The sequence below is a fragment of the Phalacrocorax carbo genome, chromosome 3 (assembly GCF_963921805.1).
Source record: "Phalacrocorax carbo chromosome 3, bPhaCar2.1, whole genome shotgun sequence".
Taxonomy (NCBI): domain Eukaryota; kingdom Metazoa; phylum Chordata; class Aves; order Suliformes; family Phalacrocoracidae; genus Phalacrocorax; species Phalacrocorax carbo.
In genome coordinates, this window is record NC_087515.1 from 24,225,622 (window position 1) to 24,243,560 (window position 17,939).

The following is a 17,939-nucleotide window of genomic DNA, read 5'->3' on the forward strand; positions in this document are numbered from 1 at the left end:
GAGGGGAGGGAGGCGAGGCGGGGCCGGGCCGGGCGGAGCCGCAGCCCCGGGGCGGGCGGGAGGGAGGCGCGGCGGGGCCGGGCCGGGCGGAGCCGCAGCCCCGGGGCGGGCGGGAGGGAGGCGAGGCGGGGCCGGGCCGGGCGGAGCCGCAGCCCCGGGGCGGGCGGGAGGGAGGCGAGGCGGGGCCGGGCTGGGCGGAGCCGCAGCCCCGGGGCGGGCGGGAGGGAGGCGAGGCGGGGCCCGGCAGAGGGGCCGGGCTCGCCTCGCCGCGGCGGGTGGGCTGCGGCGCCGCCCGGCGGCCGGGAGAGGGCACCGCAGGGGCGGGGAGCTCCGCCCCGCTCCCGCCCTCCCTCCCGCCGCAGCTCATAAGGGGGCGGGCGGGCCGGCTGCTGGGCCTTCTGTGGAGCGGTGGGGGCGGCTTGGCGCCAAGCTGCCCCTCACAGGGGCCCCGCCTGCCCGCTGCGGGGCTGGAGCGTCGGCTCGGCTCGCGTGGGGCCGCGGTCGCGGAGCCCTCCGCAGGTAAGAGCGGGAGTGGGATCCCCCTCTCCGCTTCCCCTCAGCTCCGGGTAGGCGAGAGCAGCCGGGGTCTGGCCCTAGTGCTGTCCCGCGGGCCCCACCGAGCCCTCGGACTCGGGACCTCGCAGCCGTCGTGCCGGGCAGGGCTCGCCTGCCCTCCGGGCAGCTGCCGGCAGAGCTCGACCGCCTCCGAGCCCGCCACGCCACAGGGCCACGGCAGCGCTTGGTGCCCGGTGTGGGGTGTCCCGCTGCTCGGTGCCCGTCCGTCTTCCGTGGGGAAACTTTTCCCGTCCTCTCCTTTCCCGCAGGGAGGCGGCCGGCGGGTTCTGCGGGGCGCCAGTTCCCGGGCCGATGCTGCTGCCGGCGTGGGAGATGCACCTCTACGTGCTCCTTGCCGTGGGCTCTCATCTTTACGCTTTCTACGAAGCACACCAAGTGTCCCGAAGTAAGTCTGCGATGTGGGTGTGCTCGCTGCTGCGGTGCCTCCCACCCGTGGCTGTGTTCTAGCACATTTCAGGGAAATTAATGACATCTAATAAAAGTATAGCTACTTAGAGAAGTTTGTTAAAGAAATGCGTATTGCGTCTTGTCAGGCTTTAATCAGCAAGGTGTTCTACATTAATGACCTGAGATGGCTCTCAAAAGTGCTTAAGGGAAGAACAGGAGTGCCAGAAAGGCTCTTGCAGGGCAGTGAGAAAAGTGCTGGGTGGGTAAAGGGCTCTACACCCACGTGTACAACACGTCTTCTGCAGAGATGGCAAAAGACTGCATAGGAATGGGCTCTGGAGGTGGCTTTTCTGAGTGGCTTTGCCTTGCTCTGGCTGTACTGGTCACCGTCAGGTCTGTGTGTCCTTTCTGCTCTGGTGGGAGAAACCAGGCAGTCCTGAAAGAGGAAATGAAGATTGGTGCAGGTCCTGTGTGGTAGAAAGTTGGTTGCTGTCTGCCACTGTCCCTGTTGTAAGGGGGGATCAAAACATAATTCAGTGGTTTTGCCTTTACTGGGGGGCAGAGCCGTGGCCTGATCAGGCAGCTCACCTGGTGAGCGGTGACATGGAGACACGCTCTTCCCTGACTCTGAGTATCCCCATTGGCAGAGGCAACATGGGAATATGTTGCTTTTCAGCAGCAGAGGCCATGTCCCCAACTCTCCCTACTCTGGCTGCTGTGTCCTTAATAAAGATTTGTTGTTCTCTGCAGAGTATGAAGCTGCAATGGACAGAAGGTTTGGGCTGGAACCAGGGACTCTATTTCAGGGCCTCAAGAAGGTAGGATGTGTGACTGGTACCAGCCTGTTTTATTTTGGGGTAATAATCACAGAATGGTAGGCATTGGAAGGGACCTCTGGAGATCACCTTGTCCACCCCCCTTGCTTGAGCAGGGGGCACAGGAATGCATCCAGGTGGGTTTTGAATGTCTCTGGGGAAGGAGACTCCACAGCCTCCCTGGGCAGCCTGTGCCACTGCTCTGTCACCCTCACAGGAAAGGAGTTTTTTCTCATATTGAGGTGGAACTTCCTGTGTTCCGACTTGTGCCCATTGCCCCTTGTCTTGTCATTGGGCACCACTGAAAAGAGTCTGGCCCCATGCTTTTGACACTGCCCTTCAGATATTTATAAGTACTGATAAGATTCCCCCTCGGTCTTCGCTTGTCCAGGCTGAACAAACCCAGGTCGCATGCCCTTTGCTCACCTGAGCTTCTGATTTAGCTTCAGAGGTTTGTGCTAACTCTGCAGATTTGGATATTCATAGTTAATTTTAATCTCATTGTTTCTAATGAGGAAGAGGGATTTGCCAGGTGTGTCTAGATCTAAGAATCATAACCAAAGTTGTTTCTCTTCTTGATTCTTGGCCTAAGTGCTTCTCCTTCATTACATCACTTAATAACCTTCTGTTTTACTGTTTGGCCTTAAAAGCTGTGATCACCTTGACATTTCCTGCAGCTGTTCCCCCTTTTTCCTGTCACTGTAATGCTTAACATCAGTGAACATGCATTTCCATCGTGTTCTGTAGTAGTCCACCATAGAGGAGAACAGATTTTTGAGGTTGTAAGGGCTTAAAGAAACATGGCTGGTCTTAAAAAAAGCTAATAAGAAAACTAGCACACTTCTACCCCAAACAAAACCAACCATCCCTCTCTCACCCCCCTTGCCTGCTTTTGACCTTACATCCTTTTGAAGAAGTACAACTACTGCATGCAATAATGTAACTAATATTGATGATGATTTACACAAGACCAGGAATGCATGCTTATGGAATTATTTTGATGTTTAGGCCCACCATCACTGCTGGGAAGGGGCTCTTGACATGTGCTTTCAGGAAAGCCATAAAGCAGTTGCAAAGATGAACTTCTAATGGGGCTCTGTATGGGACATGGGGCTACCAGCTGGTCCCTCTTATCTAATTTAGATAAAAACCTTATGTCACAGGAATGTCTAACTGACCTGACTTCATCTGATACTACCTAGGCTTTGTTGAAACGGAGTAAAATTTGTCTTCCATCAAGGTGCCTTTTCACCCAAGATCTCAGTTTTCTAAAGCAGAGCAGAGTTGCTCTGAATCTCTCAGGAGAGGTGAGGGTCATGTGCAGGGAAGGCAGTGCTCTTGCTTTGATGTTATCTTTATTAAAGGGTTAATACAAATTTAAAAACAAAAAATCCTGGCTAAACTTTGCATGAGTTAAGGATAGTCCAGAACTGTTTTATATTTTTCTTTTTAAGAACCCCCTGCCCCTAAAATTAAAAGGACTAGGTCAAGCAGAGGTGTGAATTTCTTGAGTTTGAAGAGATGGTCAGGAACAATAGTAGCAGACTGATTTTTTTGTTTCCTGACATGGAACCAAAGCAAGGCTATGTTGGATGGCGAAGCCCCTGAGAAGTGGGACCCTTTTTCCAGGCTACAACTGTGTAGTTACCAGCCTGTTCCCTCTTTCCCAGTGGGGAAGGGTGGGGGTGTGTGTGCCTCCCTGCCTGCCTGCTTTGTGGTTAGAAAACTCCTGTGGTGTTTGTGGGGAAAGGTAGCAATTGCTACATGGCCAAGTTCTGTGCTATCATGGGACCTAGGAGTCATGATGCTGTCTAAAGCGCTCTTTCTGAATTTCACACCATTGGAAGTCAGAAGGGAGCTGTTGGAGGTCACTGCTGAAAGTGGTCAGACTGCATTGCCAAGGCATTCCCCAGATGTCAAGTCCTGTGGTATTGGGTAATGGAGCTAGTGTGTTAGAGATGTTTCCTTGTCCTGTAAGAACATGTTTTTTTGGCCAGATGTACGTACTGACCAGTTCTCTTGATGCCCCAGGACCCTATGGACTTTGAGTGGAGCTACTGGATTGAATGGGGAAGGGAACATATACTGTGGCTTCTGGCTGGCCACCTGCTGGTATCACAAGTGTCCAGGCTCTTGGTGGAGAAGGTATGTATAGATTTTCTTCACAGCAGGGAGTTTCTGTGGGTTTCAGTTTACTCTGGGCATGGGAAACTTGGCATTGAGGCTACTGAGTGTGGGAAATACCATTCTGTGAGTGCTTGTAACTATGTGCAAGTGAGAGTGAATAGGTAGGCTGTATTGGGTCTGTGTTTGGAGACTTCAGCCTCCAACCTGTGAAAGCCTGTGCTGCTTTGTGAACCATTAACCAGTGTTGCTTGACCTGTACGCTAAAGAATGGTGTAGTTATTCCCTTCCAAGACTGAAGTGATGACTGCTTGGGTTTTGGCATGATTGCATGATTATGGGAAATGACTGGCATGTGGTGTCACACCTGCTAGTTTGGGGAAGGAAAGGAGGAAGTTATGTTCTCCCCCAGATTAGGGGGGCTCTGGATTTCGCACATGCTGCTACAGAAACCCCTTCCCTTCCATCTTTATGGCTATAGTTGGGTTTTCCTGTGTTTCGTGTGTGCTTAACCTGTTGACTGTGTTACTTTCTACTATAGACCCTGTGTAAGACAACACAGATGTTGAGTGCTTTTTTGCTGTAGAAATAATCAAACTAAAAAAATGTTCATTTTTCTTTTTCTAACAGTATAAACCATGGTGCTTGATGGTTTATGGAATGTCTGCCTGCTGGTTGTTACTGGGAATCAAGGGCTTTGCTCTCATTTTGTTACATGCAACTATTTCGTTTGCTGTGGCTCAGTTTCAGCTGTCACTCCTGACTTGGTTGTGCTCCCTTATCCTGCTCTCCACTTTACGCATACCAGCTGTGGAAGAAGCCAAGGTAATGGAAGAAGGACCAATTAAGCATCAAATTAATTGTGGTGGTGTTTGCCATTATGGCAGCTGTCTTTTTGACAGACACTGTCCCTTCAGTTGATGTAAGAAGAGGTTGGCTTGAAAAACCTTAGGCAGTAGAGCTGCAGTGGCTCATGCTAGAGCTTCTCCAGTTGGAAAAGACATCTCAATCATACTGGCCGGTGTGTTGAGATGAAAGTATGTGCCTTAATGTATAAGTGGTGTTCAGTAGAGCAGGAGTATGATAATACTTTACTAGTGCTCCAGTAAACATGTTTCTTTGGAGCTGTAATGCCAATTTAATGTACTGGTTTTTGGGTTCATATCTAGGAGTTGCTTAGTCAAGCCTGACCACATGTTATTGGTGACTGCAGGCTTCTGCGTGGAAAGGGAGACTTTCTCCAACACTTTGATTTGTTCCAAATGAGTTGCTTCCTCACAACTGGTTGGTGCAGGCTCAGTTTTGCTCTTTCTGTAATGGCTTTTGCTGGGCAGTACAGATTTTAACAAAACTGCTGCCCAGCTGTGAGGAAATGTCCTTGCTGCATTTACTTGGTCTAAAGGGAAAAAATGGGTATGTGTTAAAAGGCTTGTTGTGCTGATGTTCAGCAGAGGGGAGATGCATGGATTGGGTCTCTTCATGTGGTGTAGACAGACTTGTGTCTTGCTGAGAGGAGGAAAGGGTCCACTGCAATACAGATGAAATCAACCAAACTATGTTTGCTGATGTTTCGAAGTATTTTTTTCAATGATGTGTTTTTGTTGTTGGAAATGGGTGTGCCAGGGAGTGTCAAAATTGATAAAAGCTCAGTAGCATCTTTTTAGCCTCAGGCTTTCTCAGGACTGACTGATTCTCCTCAGATCTGAACTGCAGCCTTGGCTTCAACCCTATCAGTCCTTCAGCTGTCAGTAGGGTTGCCAGGTGGCTTTGATGTTGTATTATTGGACCAAACCTGAGAGGGATAATGGCATTCCTGTAAGAAAAGCTCTTCTGCTCTCAGTTCTTCACAACAAAATGTTTCTGAAATCAAGCTGTTGTCTCTTTATGCTGGTTGCAGTAGCTCTGGAGACCCTTTCTCCATCAACAGCCAGTGCTAGCTGTTCATGCATTGAGTAGTGCTGTTCACTCAGATGCTTGTCCCAGCTGCTGTTCACTGTACTTGCTTCCTGCTGCTGGTGACCCTGAAAGTTGGGATCTGGGTGGACTTCACTGTCATGCCATGTAGAGAAAACTGCATTGCACCATTGTGACCTAGTTTTGTTTTGTCTTTCAGAGAAAGTGGTATGACACTGAAAACGAGTATTATCTGCTGCTCTTCACTGTGTCTGTCCGCTGCCTCTTCTGCACTAGCTTCAGCCTGGAGTACTGCTGGCATGGACCTGCCCAGAAGTCATCCCACTCATTTGTGTGGATGTTGGCATACGTGTTTTATTACCCCACATTCCACAATGGGCCCCTTATGAACTTCAATGAATTTAGTAAGCAGGTAATGGTGTTTTTAAGATCATGCAGCTACAGGTTTTCAGTGTATCTGTGCCTCAGGTGAATTGAGTGAAGAGCTATTGAAGTGGATGGTGATCTCTTTTTTGTCTGCCAAGTCTAGACACAGAACCTGTACTTTGAGGAATAGATTAAATTTGATAGGTTGATTATTTTTTCCTCATCTTGAGATATTTTAATACCAATCATGAGAAAATGATAAGTAGACAGTTTCATCCAGTTTTCCTTGAGATGCTTTTAATGGTGTGCTTCATGAGATAGTTCACAGGTAAGCCTGAGTTTCTATTTGTTTTCTAGTTACCTACTTGACAAAAATCGATACTGATGAGACTTTCAAACAGAAGGTGGTCCTAATGTTAGGCTGTATCTGTTATCTTTTTCTCTATAATTGTTGAGGTATGCTGCCTGCAAAAGGGAGGGCTGTAGGTGGAAACCAGTCTTGGGTATTCATGCTTATATACCAGCTGTGGCATAATACTGAGCTCTCATAAGGCTGGTAACTAACACTGAGAATATATTTAGTCAAAATACATTGTCAAAGTCTTTATATCTAGTACTTGGGTGGAGAGGTGTTGATTAGATCCCAATGTGAGAGAAGGTGGAAAAGCCAAATAGTTTGAAGGTTGGATGATTAATCTTCTGTCAGACACTGATCTTAATTTCCTTCTGAAATATTTTTCCCTCAATGAGATACTTTGTGGGGGAAGGAAACACTACAGAAAAGGAGTTTTCATTCATGCATGTGTTGACTTCAGTAAAAGCATCTATAACTGATTCCATAATTTTTCCTCCTTACTGGTGATTTGAAGAATTTCAATTTTTACTTAGTCCTTGGAGATTAAGAATTGTTTGGGTGCCTGAAGCTATCTTCCACATAACTTTGAAAATATCAAATAATGTAATTGGAATGTGAAGACTGGACAATTTTGAATATAGCATTGGGAATTTGATGTCCTGGATATCAACTTTAAGACAAACCTTCGTCCCCAAGTTCTACTTTACAGGATGTTTTTCTGTGTGACATCAGATTCATCCCTTCAATCGGGGAGCCAGTGACACATGTCGTTATGTTTGGAGAGTATTCATAACTGTAGCATGTAGCTTCTGGACTGGATTTTTGTTTTATGTTCTTCCATCAAGTGGAATAAAGTAACATTTTCAGCAGCAGCTGGCTATTAACTCAAAACATATTTCAGAGTCACAGAAAACTGCTGGTTTGTATTGGGAATTCATGAAGATCCCAGTTTCACCTCCTGTTGGTGTGAAAACAGGTGATGATTTACTTGGAACACTTTTCAGCCTTAAGCAAGCTGAGCAGCTCCTTGAATGTGAAAGACTTACCTATCTTACTGCATGTTTTTTCTAGTGCCCTGCAGGCTGCTTTTCAAGCCTGCTTCTACATGATGGGGAAACCGCCAGATTTCCATGCTTATTGCTTTCTTTATTTTCTTGCACACTTGAGTAAAAAGTGAAATCACCACCTGTGATGTCTGTAGCTAACATCATTGGGATAAAGTGGATGAGTGGACATTTCAAATGATAACGGCTGTTTCAGCTTATGTATAGAAGCCTAGGCGTTGCTTGCTTCTGTTTTTATTTGGAAGTTTTTTGTTGAAGTCACAGCAAATAGACTGGGCTTTATGAAAGTGAAAACAGATTCTGATGGACCCCTGAGTGACAAGTCCTATGCTCATTTGTCTTCAGTAGCTTTGGAAGATGCAAGGCTGAATGTTGTTATCCTGGGCTGGATGTTGTAGGAAAAGTCCGCATAGACTTGCATAGAAACTGAGGTAATTTATTTTTTTACTGTTTATTGCTTTGTAGCTTCTGAAATGTGTTAAATTCCACCTATATTCCTGTACCTGTAGCAGAGGGAGATCTTTTTTCAAGGAATGTTTCAGAAGACATGAAACTCCAAGCTGAGAATAGCTTTGGGGTAGCTGGCAGGAAGAATTGTGTGTGGGGTCTTTCATTGAAACTGAGCTTGCCTGATATGGTTCAGCAAAGACCAACTGTATTCTTGGTATAAGGTGGTGTGAGGGGAGAAAGGAAGATTGAGAATGGGATGCCTGTATTTACAGTAGGTTAATTTTTAAATATGTACAGAACTGTTTGGTTAAAGCCATAAAGGAAATGGAACAAACTGAACAATGTTGATGTTTCTTGTTGGTGTTTGAAGTGCATTGTCAGAGCTCTTACCTGAGCAGAGGGTATTGACTTGACAGGTGAGGTTGGAGAAGGGTTTTGAAGTTAGCAGTGCCCAGCAGTTGGTTCAAAGTGCATAATACAGAGTGTGTTTATTGCTGCTACCGGAAAAGACAACCTGCAGAACCCCTTAACTGAAGCTGAGACTGAGAGACACCAGGGTTCCTGCTGAGCATGCTGGAAAGCAGAAGTCCTGGAGGTGGAGACAGAAACGGCTATGTGGCCTGAAGAGTGTAATACTAATACTGTCAACTGGTGTCCATTGCCAGACAAAATTGAGACTGACACTTCATCAGTGGTCTTGTTGAATTTTTGGGTTGAAGCAGGGCATAGCAGTTCTAGCCATGGGTTTGAAGTCCTGTTGTGCAAATTGATGCAATTAAATGGTAGTCTCCAAGCTTTCATCTAGCTGGTATAAACGTACTGTCAAAATGAGTGTGGTGCTTCATTTGTAAGTGAGCAGAGCTAACTGCATGCTAGCTGTACTGTGTGCTTTCAGTTATGAGGGGGTTTTGTCTACGCAGATGGGTTGGTTGCTTATCTTGTATGTGCATTTTTGGTGGCCAGTTAGAGACTGGAGAAGGAAGTGTTGCGTGCACACACAGTGATAGATATACAAAACACAGCTAAATTTTTAGGCAATTCTGTTTGTTATTTGATCGTATTCACTCTTACTGCAGAAAGAAGGTAAAATAATAGTATACCAATGTGTTTACTATAGCTAACAGTGTAAGAGTTTAGGGCATCTTGAAGTCTGTCAACGGCAAACCTTGTTATCTGATATTTAACTTGCACTTAACTGCCATTTGCTCAGTATGCCACATAGGTCTTGCTGACCTTGGCAATGCTACAGGAGAAAAATGAAGAACTGATCAAGTGATCAATCCTATCCAGCTGGTAGAAGTTGGAGGTATTAAGAGCAAGCATTCATTGTTTGTGTTTGGTAGGGCTGCTGCTTGGAAAAAGTTCTTCATACTGTAGTTTTTTTAAACTTTATTTCTAGAGATTTATCAGGTTACAGGAATTACAAAAAAAGTCTCTTGCCTGGATTGTGTTCAGGTCAACAGCACTTGGCCTTTTTTGCAACACTTTGTAGCGTGTGTTCATGTTTGGCCTCTTGCTGATTACTACTGCTTATTGAGAAACCAGTCTCCCTCAAAAAGGGTATGTCAGGATTTACCAAATGGTCTCCTTAGTAATGAACAGCAAATGAAACGAAGTTTTCAGGATGAGTATTTGAGTAAAAGTCAATTATGTGCCATATAACTACTTTGGATTTCTTCTTTAGATGAGGAGACAAGAAGCCTTCAGTTTGAAGACCAATCTCAGCATCTTAATTGTGGGCATAATTCGTATTTTCTTTTGGTGGTGCCTGGCTGAGCTGATGATTCACCTCATGTATATCCATGCTCTCTACAGCAGTGCTCCACCTTTGGAAGCTGCATCATACTGGGCCTTGGGTGAGTACAGAAACAACAGCAGAAATCTTCCTTCCCTCACTTCAAGAACCTCGGTCTATTCTCTTTTACATCCATCTGTAGGTACTTATGAATAGTACGTTATGGCCAGTCACTGTCAGAGGTGGTCTACAGACTCTTAATATAACATGTAGGTACTCTGATAAGCTTACAGTTGAACTTGTTGAAGTGTGTATCTAAACTTTGGTCTAAAGTGGTTTTTTTGCCCCCTCAATCATAGAAGTAGACACTTAGAGTTTGTGTAGGGATGGAGGAGGGGAGATGTTAAGAATTAGTGTTTCTTATCCTTTATTGGTATCCATCTTTTTGTTCCTAGTTCATATTCATGTTGAAAGGTAAATTGACAGTACTCATGAAAAGAGCAGAGAGGAATTGCAAACAAGATGGCCTGAAAGTAGCAGTCAGTACCTCTCAACTCTGTGTTCCTGCTTGCCTTCCCCTTCTGTCCCTTCCTGGTTCCCTAGTATTTTATTAAAATAGGCTGAACTTGGCGGGGAAAAAAGAGTGCTGATGAATGTAGCATAAAATGGCAAGAGCTTTGGGTGCTGGTGTGTAGGTAGAGATAGGCTAACCCATGAGTCACTGACGTATGTGGTTGATTTTTTTTCCTACTGTCCTGCTATGTGTATCACCAGGTAGGAGGAATGAAAGTGGAGAAACTCCAGGCCTTAGAATTGGCTTCTGAAAAAAGTCTTGGTGATTGATGAATTGAAGGAGAGGTGCCTCTTACTGTACCACCAAGTAACAGGAATAGATACACACACTGGTATGATCCTGCCAAGTATTCATTGGAGAACACATATGATGAGCAGTATGTGTTGGAGGACACTTGTGTATTGGACTCTGGTCAGTAGAGGGCAATGTGTGTGTATATACACACTTAATATATATTTCAATATATAATTCTTATGGATAAAAAAGAGCAAGAGCAGATGGAGAGCAGAAAGTGAGAGGTTTGCCTCCATGGTTCATTCTACACCTCCTCACTCTTTGGGACGTAGGTTCTGAGTTTTGTCTCCTGTTGTAAATGTCAAATCATTGAATTAAATCTGTTAGCTTGTAGTGTTGTCTGTCTGAAAAAAACTGTCCACTGGATAAGGGAGGCAAGGCTGTAGAATTGGGGATGAAATATTCCAGCTTTGTTGTTACTGGCAGATTTCCCCCTCCCTTCAAGATTACCAAGGTTGATCTTTTAAAAGAAAGAAGGGGGAAAAAGTTACTTTCCAGAGAATAGCCAAGTAGGCTGTGTATTTAGTTGATGAAATCAAGTGTTATGTCCTAAGAATTAAAATACACTTTGAATAGATGATTAGGAAAGGCTAAAATGCCTCAAAGCAGCAGGTGATGAAAGGCAGCATTAAGCAAATTTGTACTGTAAAGCTGCCTGATTAAAATATGATCATTTGAATTGAAACAAGTCTGCTGTGGAGACCCTGCTTTTGAGGTGTGTTCAAAAAGTAGCCCTACTCTCATTGAGCTTTGTCTTTTTAGTAATGAGAGCAGAGATTTTTGAGACGGAAGTTTGCCACTTCTTAATGTGTAATCAAAGTGATTATACAGGTCCCCCACAACTCAAATCAGTGACAGGCCACGGTTGTGACTTGCTTTCGTGAGCCACTGATATATGAGTAAGGGTATGGGTAATATTTTTCCGGATCCTTATGGATCTTACCATACTTCTACATCAGGGCTTGTACTGAGCCAAACACTCCCCCTCTGTTGTTCCACATTCTGTGTTATTAAAACCAACTACATCAGATAACGGAGTCTTAAGGCCAAGGACTGAGGAGGATCAATCACATGGTATATTAGTTTTTATGCATTGATGGGTGTTTTGTTCATTTTGTTTCCTATTTAACTACAGCAGCATCAAAGCAGCTTGGGCCTGGCTGCCCCCATAGCCTGGTAAACTTTGGGAAAAGGCTGTGAGGCTGTTGCAATCAGCTCTATTTAGGGAGATTATAACTGCTCCTCCATTTTTCATCTGGGACATCTTTGAACGGTGGGAAATAAATGCCAGCAGTGCAGGTAAAGACAACAGTGCTATAAGATTTTGCTCTTGGCATCTTCAGGGCAGTGATGACGGTCAGTCTACATGTCAGAAGTGTGACGCTATGCTATGTTCTGCATCACTTCCTGTGGTGTTCCTGTGAGGTGACAGCAAAGAAATAAACCCTGAACAAACAAACAAACCCCAAAAAACCTGAGTTGCAATCCTTGTTTAAAAATGCTAGTGTACAACATTGTCATTTGTGGATCATGTAAAGCAGAAATGCTTAAGTAACATTACTGAGTGCACGCAGTTATTAAAAAAAAGACTACCTGGGAGAATGTATTACCCAGCAAAAGAAGTATATTCTCCTGTGTGGAATGAATTAGGCAGATGACTTTCTAGAAGCAGCAATATACAAAATGGTGCATGTATGGCTTTGATGCCCATATATTTATTGTAACAAAGGTGCAAGTTGCCTTCAATATTACTGGTTGCATGCATTTGCTAGGTAGTACATTTTGTGAATTGTATGGCTGTTTGAACTAGTGTCCTTTTGCAACTAAACCAAAGATCCTTATAGGTCAAATGTTCAGGTGGTTCTTTTCTCCATGCCCTTTACAGGCCAGTACTTGCATTACTGTAACAGCACTCTACCCCTATAGGTTATGTTACCTCATTCCTTCCAATTCATTTGCAAATACCTAGTTCTGTGTGTTCACCTACACTTCTGAACATGAGGATGACAAAGTCAGTGTAAGGCTTCTCCCCTTCTGGAGGAGGCCACCCTCTGTCCCAGATAACCTGGCTGAGCTATGTGTTTCTTGTTACATGTTACGTTCTTGTAACATGTTAACCATAGTATCTTAAAGGCTCAGAGGGCGCTCGTAGCCTTGCTTCACCTTTTGCTTGTTGAATATCCTCCAGTCTCTTTATTGGCTGTGTAATCTGGGTAGATGGAGCCTGTCTCTTGAATAAACAATCATGTGGCATGTGCTTTCCTGCTGCATTGTTGTGGTACTATGGATGGGAGAATTGCTGTAATTGAAGTATCTGTGCAATCTCTTTAATTGCTGTTATATGCAGTTATATTTGTAACTGGCAAGTTTCAAGGTCATTAATTGGGTGATAAGAGTGTTGGGAATTGTGAGCAGAAGACTAAAGGCAGTGTATGCGTAGTTCCTGTAAAGGTAGAACCTTCAATCCCCTTCAGGTCACCCGTTTTCCTGGATTACTCCTCACCTACATTTCACAACTTGCCTGGCAGCTGCCAGTAAAAGCAGCTTATGTGCTTACCCTATGGATCAATAAGCTATGGAAGTACATAGTCAGCAACCAGCTCTGAGAGAGGGCAGTTTGCATCAACCCTTTGAGTAGGAATGTGTCTTGTTGCAATACGGCCCCTGGATTTTGGGGGATTAAAATGAAAAATGGTTGGAGTCTTAGCTGGAGGGTCTGCTGAAGAACAGCCTATTTCTTAAAATTATTCTTCATATTATTTAGAAGAACTTCTCTACTAAAAGAGGAAACACATTCATTAAGCTCTTCAGCCAGACAGTACAAAATCTATTTAATTCTATTTTTCCATGTTGAATATTTTTAGCTGAATTTCTCTCCATGACCTGAGAAAAAGCTGGTTACATCCATATCTTCCATAGACTAAATACAATAGGGACATCTTATGGATATGTTTTCAGGGTGTCCCCTCCCCTGCTTAATACTACAACCCCCATGTACCACATAGGTGTCAGAATTTCTTCTACCACATACTCTCGTGTTTAAATTGTTTCCTTTGGCATTCTGCACATACTACTTTAAACTTGCATGCTTATATCGCAGCAAGCCGTGGCTGTGGTGCTGGAGACCAAATGCTATGTGCATTAACAAAAAGCTGCATCATATGGGTCTGAAAAAAAGTAATTTCATGCAGAGTACACAGTTGTATTTTTTTCCTCAGTGGCCTGTGTTCGGTAGCAAGAAGAACCTCCAAGAGGAAGTTTCAGTCTCTGGTATGGAGGAAGAGGAGGTGGTAAGAGCTGTTTTGGGTAGAAGTGTTCTTAGATATCCAAATATTAACTCTTTTGTGTAACTTTAGGTATAAATGATTTCCATCATCACCCATAGCTCCAGCACCCACAGAGACTTCATTCTTCTCTGTACAGGGCAGGGGGAATCTTGCTTTCTGTCTGCATAGTGGGGAAGGCATTTGACTGTACTCTCCAGATAGCACAAGATAAAGAACACAAAATCCATGTGAAATCTTGCACTTGTTTCTTCAGTGACTCTTGTACTGGCCTGCATATTCCTTCAATGTGATGGGCTGCAGTAGCACCCCACCCTCTCAGCAGAAGATGTTACTGTTCTCCAAGACGCAGCAGGTATGATGAGCACCTGGCAGTGCAGTATTAAGGGTTGCTCATGGGCTGGGTTTTGCTGTTCTCCTATGAATGGCTCATTTCTCAGAACTGCTTCTCCTGACACCACTGTCTTTACAGCAAACCTTGGCTTCGAGTCCTTCTCAGCAATGTAGATCTTCTGTGGTAGGAATTATATGAAAAACCATGTGATAGCAAGCAATACGGTTTTCCATTGGCCACATACTGGGTCCCACATCAGGAATAGAATGAAGAATAGGATGGGACTGTATCTGTAGTATTTGGTTTTTAGACTGTGTATGTTTGCCATATATGTATGGCCCTTCAGTTTCTTGGAGGGATGTTAATGTCTGAATACAGAATTAATTTAAAGATGTCAGCTGAGCAGCATGGTATTGTTATTGATCCCAGCAAGCCATTGTTCAGAGAATGAGAGCATCTTCTAGAATTCACAAATCATTTTGTCTATATTCACAAATATTTGGGTCTATGAATAGATAGCTATTGGCATATTGAACAATATCAGGGCATTTGTGCTTATTTAACTCTGAGCACTAAATGCAATGTCTATAGCAATTCCATGGTTTTGTGTCAGTGCTGCCTTTCATTCTGGTAGCATCAGTAGGATTGTCTGAAAGAATTGGGTGCTTTCAGAATTAATGACACAGCTGGGAGACCTGTATTCCACAGTAATGGAAACACTAATTAATTCTTCTCAGTTTTTAAAGTTAATTGGGATTAATTTGCTGCCTTGACATTTTACACTAAAATGAAATTTGCAGGCACAGATGATAAAAGCTGCTATGGATTCCAGTAATCCAGTATCCTGGTGTACTGCAGCATACCAGAAGAATAGCCACACTAGGCCAGATCAGAGGCTTATTTGCTCTAGTGAGTAATGTTTGGACATAGTGTGTAATGAAGCCTGGGAAAAAGAAATAAATAAAAGGCAGGTAGATTGTTGATCCTTTCCAATGTATGTTCTTCAGGCTTCTGTAGCAGAATGACAAATTCATTGCCTTGCATAGTAACAGCTCAACAGCACTAGTTGAAAGATCTTAAATTGAAATAAGTGATTTAGTTTTTTCTTCACTATGATAACAAAGAATACCAATGGTAAAACTCACTCTGGTGGGGTACATTCTGTTATATAGAAATGGCAATGGATGTTAGGTGTTGCTAATTCAGTTAAGTCTGCTCTGAAAATGCAGAGGTTAAGAAAACAGTGCCTATATTTTCCTTAGGAGGCTTCCTGTTTAGTCTGGTGGTTCAGCACCATTTTCTTGTCTCTGCTCATCTGAACAGAGCTTCATGTCAGTCTCATGGGTATAAGGAATGATGACAGCCAGATTTCTGCATGAAAATGTATTGTCTAATGCAATTGTTGCACTGGATTAATCCAGGATACTAATAGATATTGTAATTGTGGAAATATATTTAACTAGGAATCTGTACATGTGCTTTGAGAGGTATGTTTGATGTCAAGATGTACATCTGAGTTGTATGCATGTGTGATACAATGTTGTGAGTGTTCTGTGGCTTTAATGCACTGGTCTTAACCATTCCCATTTGTTTGTTCTAGTGAAGCATGCACAAGTTAGTGTCAATTAGCTGTGATTGTTTTAATTATTAACTAGTCTGTAGTACTCCAAAAGGGTATTTGTTTTCATATGAGCAGCATGCAAGTCAATCTAGAATATGATCTGTTCAAAGGTGGAGCCACCTGGTTTAATCTGTAATTGGTGATTTCATGTTTTGATTTATTTAAAAATTTACATAGTTTCCTCTTTGAAAGTGAGACCTACAGAGTAGTCCGTCTAAGTTGGATGTAGGTTGCAGGTTTTGATGTGTTACAGTTCTTTCTAATAAACCCCATAGATAGGAAATAGATTTGAATTCATTTTAAGAAGCATGTAGTGTTCTGCTATTGAAATTAGGGTGTCTGCGCACCTGTCTGAATGGTAATGAAATACTTACAGTAATCAATTTTTCCCATCCTGCAAAAAGATAAGAGGAATATGATAATACGTAGCGTCTTGATGTCTGTTTTGAAAACTGGAAATACAATGGTCAATCAGAAAGCTTAAGATTTTATTTTCTAAAACATTGGGTAGTTCACTGTTTTATAGAAAGAAGTGTGTGTGTGGAAGGTAAATTTTTATAAGCTTTCCTGCAGGCTAAACTTCCAGATAGTATTGGCAATTAACCTACTTTTATGACTATGGTTTGTACTCGTGTGTTGTGGTTTAACCCAAGCCAGCAGCTGAGCACCACACAGCTGCTTGCTTGCTCCCCTGCAGTGGGATGGGGGAGAGAATCAGAAAGGTAAAAGTGAGAAAACTTGTGGGTTGAGACAAAGACAGTTTAACAGGTAAAGCAGAAGCCATGCATGGCAAGCAATGCAAAAGAAGGAATTCATTCACTACTTCCCATGGGCAGGCAGGTGTTCAGCCATCTCCAGGAATGCAGGGCTCCATCATGTGTAATGGTTACTTGGGAAGACAAACACCATCACTCTAAATGCCCTCTCCCCCCACTTCCTTCTTCCCTGAGTTTATATGCTGAGCACAGCATCATATGGTGTGGGATATCCCTTGGGTCAGTTGGGGTCAGCTGTCCCAGCCGTGTCCCCTCCCAACTCCTTGTGCACCCCCAGCCCACTTGCTGGTGGGATGGGTGAGAGGCAGAAAAGGCCTTGATCCTGTGCAGGCTCTGCTCAGCAATAATGAAAATGTCTGTTATCAACACTGTTTCCAGCACAAATCCAAAAGATAGCCCCATACTAGTCACGTGTGGAAAAAAAATAACTCTATGCCAGTTAAAACCAGCACAGTGTGATAACTGTTTGTTTAGAGAGTTCTTTCCTGCAAGTATTTACTAATTAACATAATGCCTGCTCTAGATGGTTTGGGAGTATTCAAGGCATGTGTATCCTTGAAAAAACTTCTGGTTTTCTTTAACCTGGCAGATGTGTCTGTGCCTTGACCAAGAATCCCTTGACAGCTCTATTTAGTCTTGTTTATGTAACTTCACTTTGGAGTCTTTATGCCCATTCAATTTAATCTAAAAAGAAGCATTTAGCCTCTAGGGCAAACATTGTGGTATGTACTTTCCTGCCACTGCTCCCTGTGTTTTAGGATTTTTCTTGCTGCTGTGTGCTACTAGAAGGCTTAGATATGAAGCTGGGCCGCATGAGTCCTGTAGTACTTTTTTTAAATCATTCCTTCTGATTTTGTGAGCCAGCACCTCTTTCAAAGCACTGCCAAGCAGCAGTGAAAAACACTGCTCAGCAGTGTAAGCTGAATTATTAATTGAATTTTGATTATTAATTCAATTCAATTATTAATTGAATTTGAATTAATTGAATTAATTGAATTCAAGTAAGAAATTAGGGTGCTTCATGTTTCTTACACAGTGCTCTTTTTCAGTGGCTAGAGATGGGAATAACAGAATTGAATTGTCACTTTTGCATTAATTCAGGTCAGTGTGGCAGGTATGAGTGGATGGACAGGACAGCACAGCCTCATCTATGTGGGATTGCTGGCAATGGCCAGAGCTCTGCTTACCTGGTAGCTTGTGCCAAGTTGACTTGGTGCTGTGGTAGTTATGTTCATATGAAAGCTTCCCCAGTGTGAAGTGTAGCCTCCTG

At 43.7% G+C, this 17,939-nt stretch overlaps 1 protein-coding gene across 1 annotated transcript in view; it reads left to right on the plus strand.

Moving 5' to 3' along the window:
• Window positions 1-342: 342 nt before the first annotated feature.
• HHAT (hedgehog acyltransferase) overlaps window positions 343-17,939 on the plus strand; it is a 162,159-nt gene continuing 144,562 nt past the window's right edge. The window contains exons 1-7 of the mRNA XM_064446166.1: window positions 343-519; window positions 825-961; window positions 1,714-1,781; window positions 3,810-3,923; window positions 4,533-4,727; window positions 6,016-6,228; window positions 9,736-9,907. Of these exons, the coding sequence (XP_064302236.1) occupies window positions 868-961; window positions 1,714-1,781; window positions 3,810-3,923; window positions 4,533-4,727; window positions 6,016-6,228; window positions 9,736-9,907 (856 nt within the window). The 5' untranslated portion in view covers window positions 343-519; window positions 825-867. The remainder of the gene's footprint in view (window positions 520-824; window positions 962-1,713; window positions 1,782-3,809; window positions 3,924-4,532; window positions 4,728-6,015; window positions 6,229-9,735; window positions 9,908-17,939) is intronic.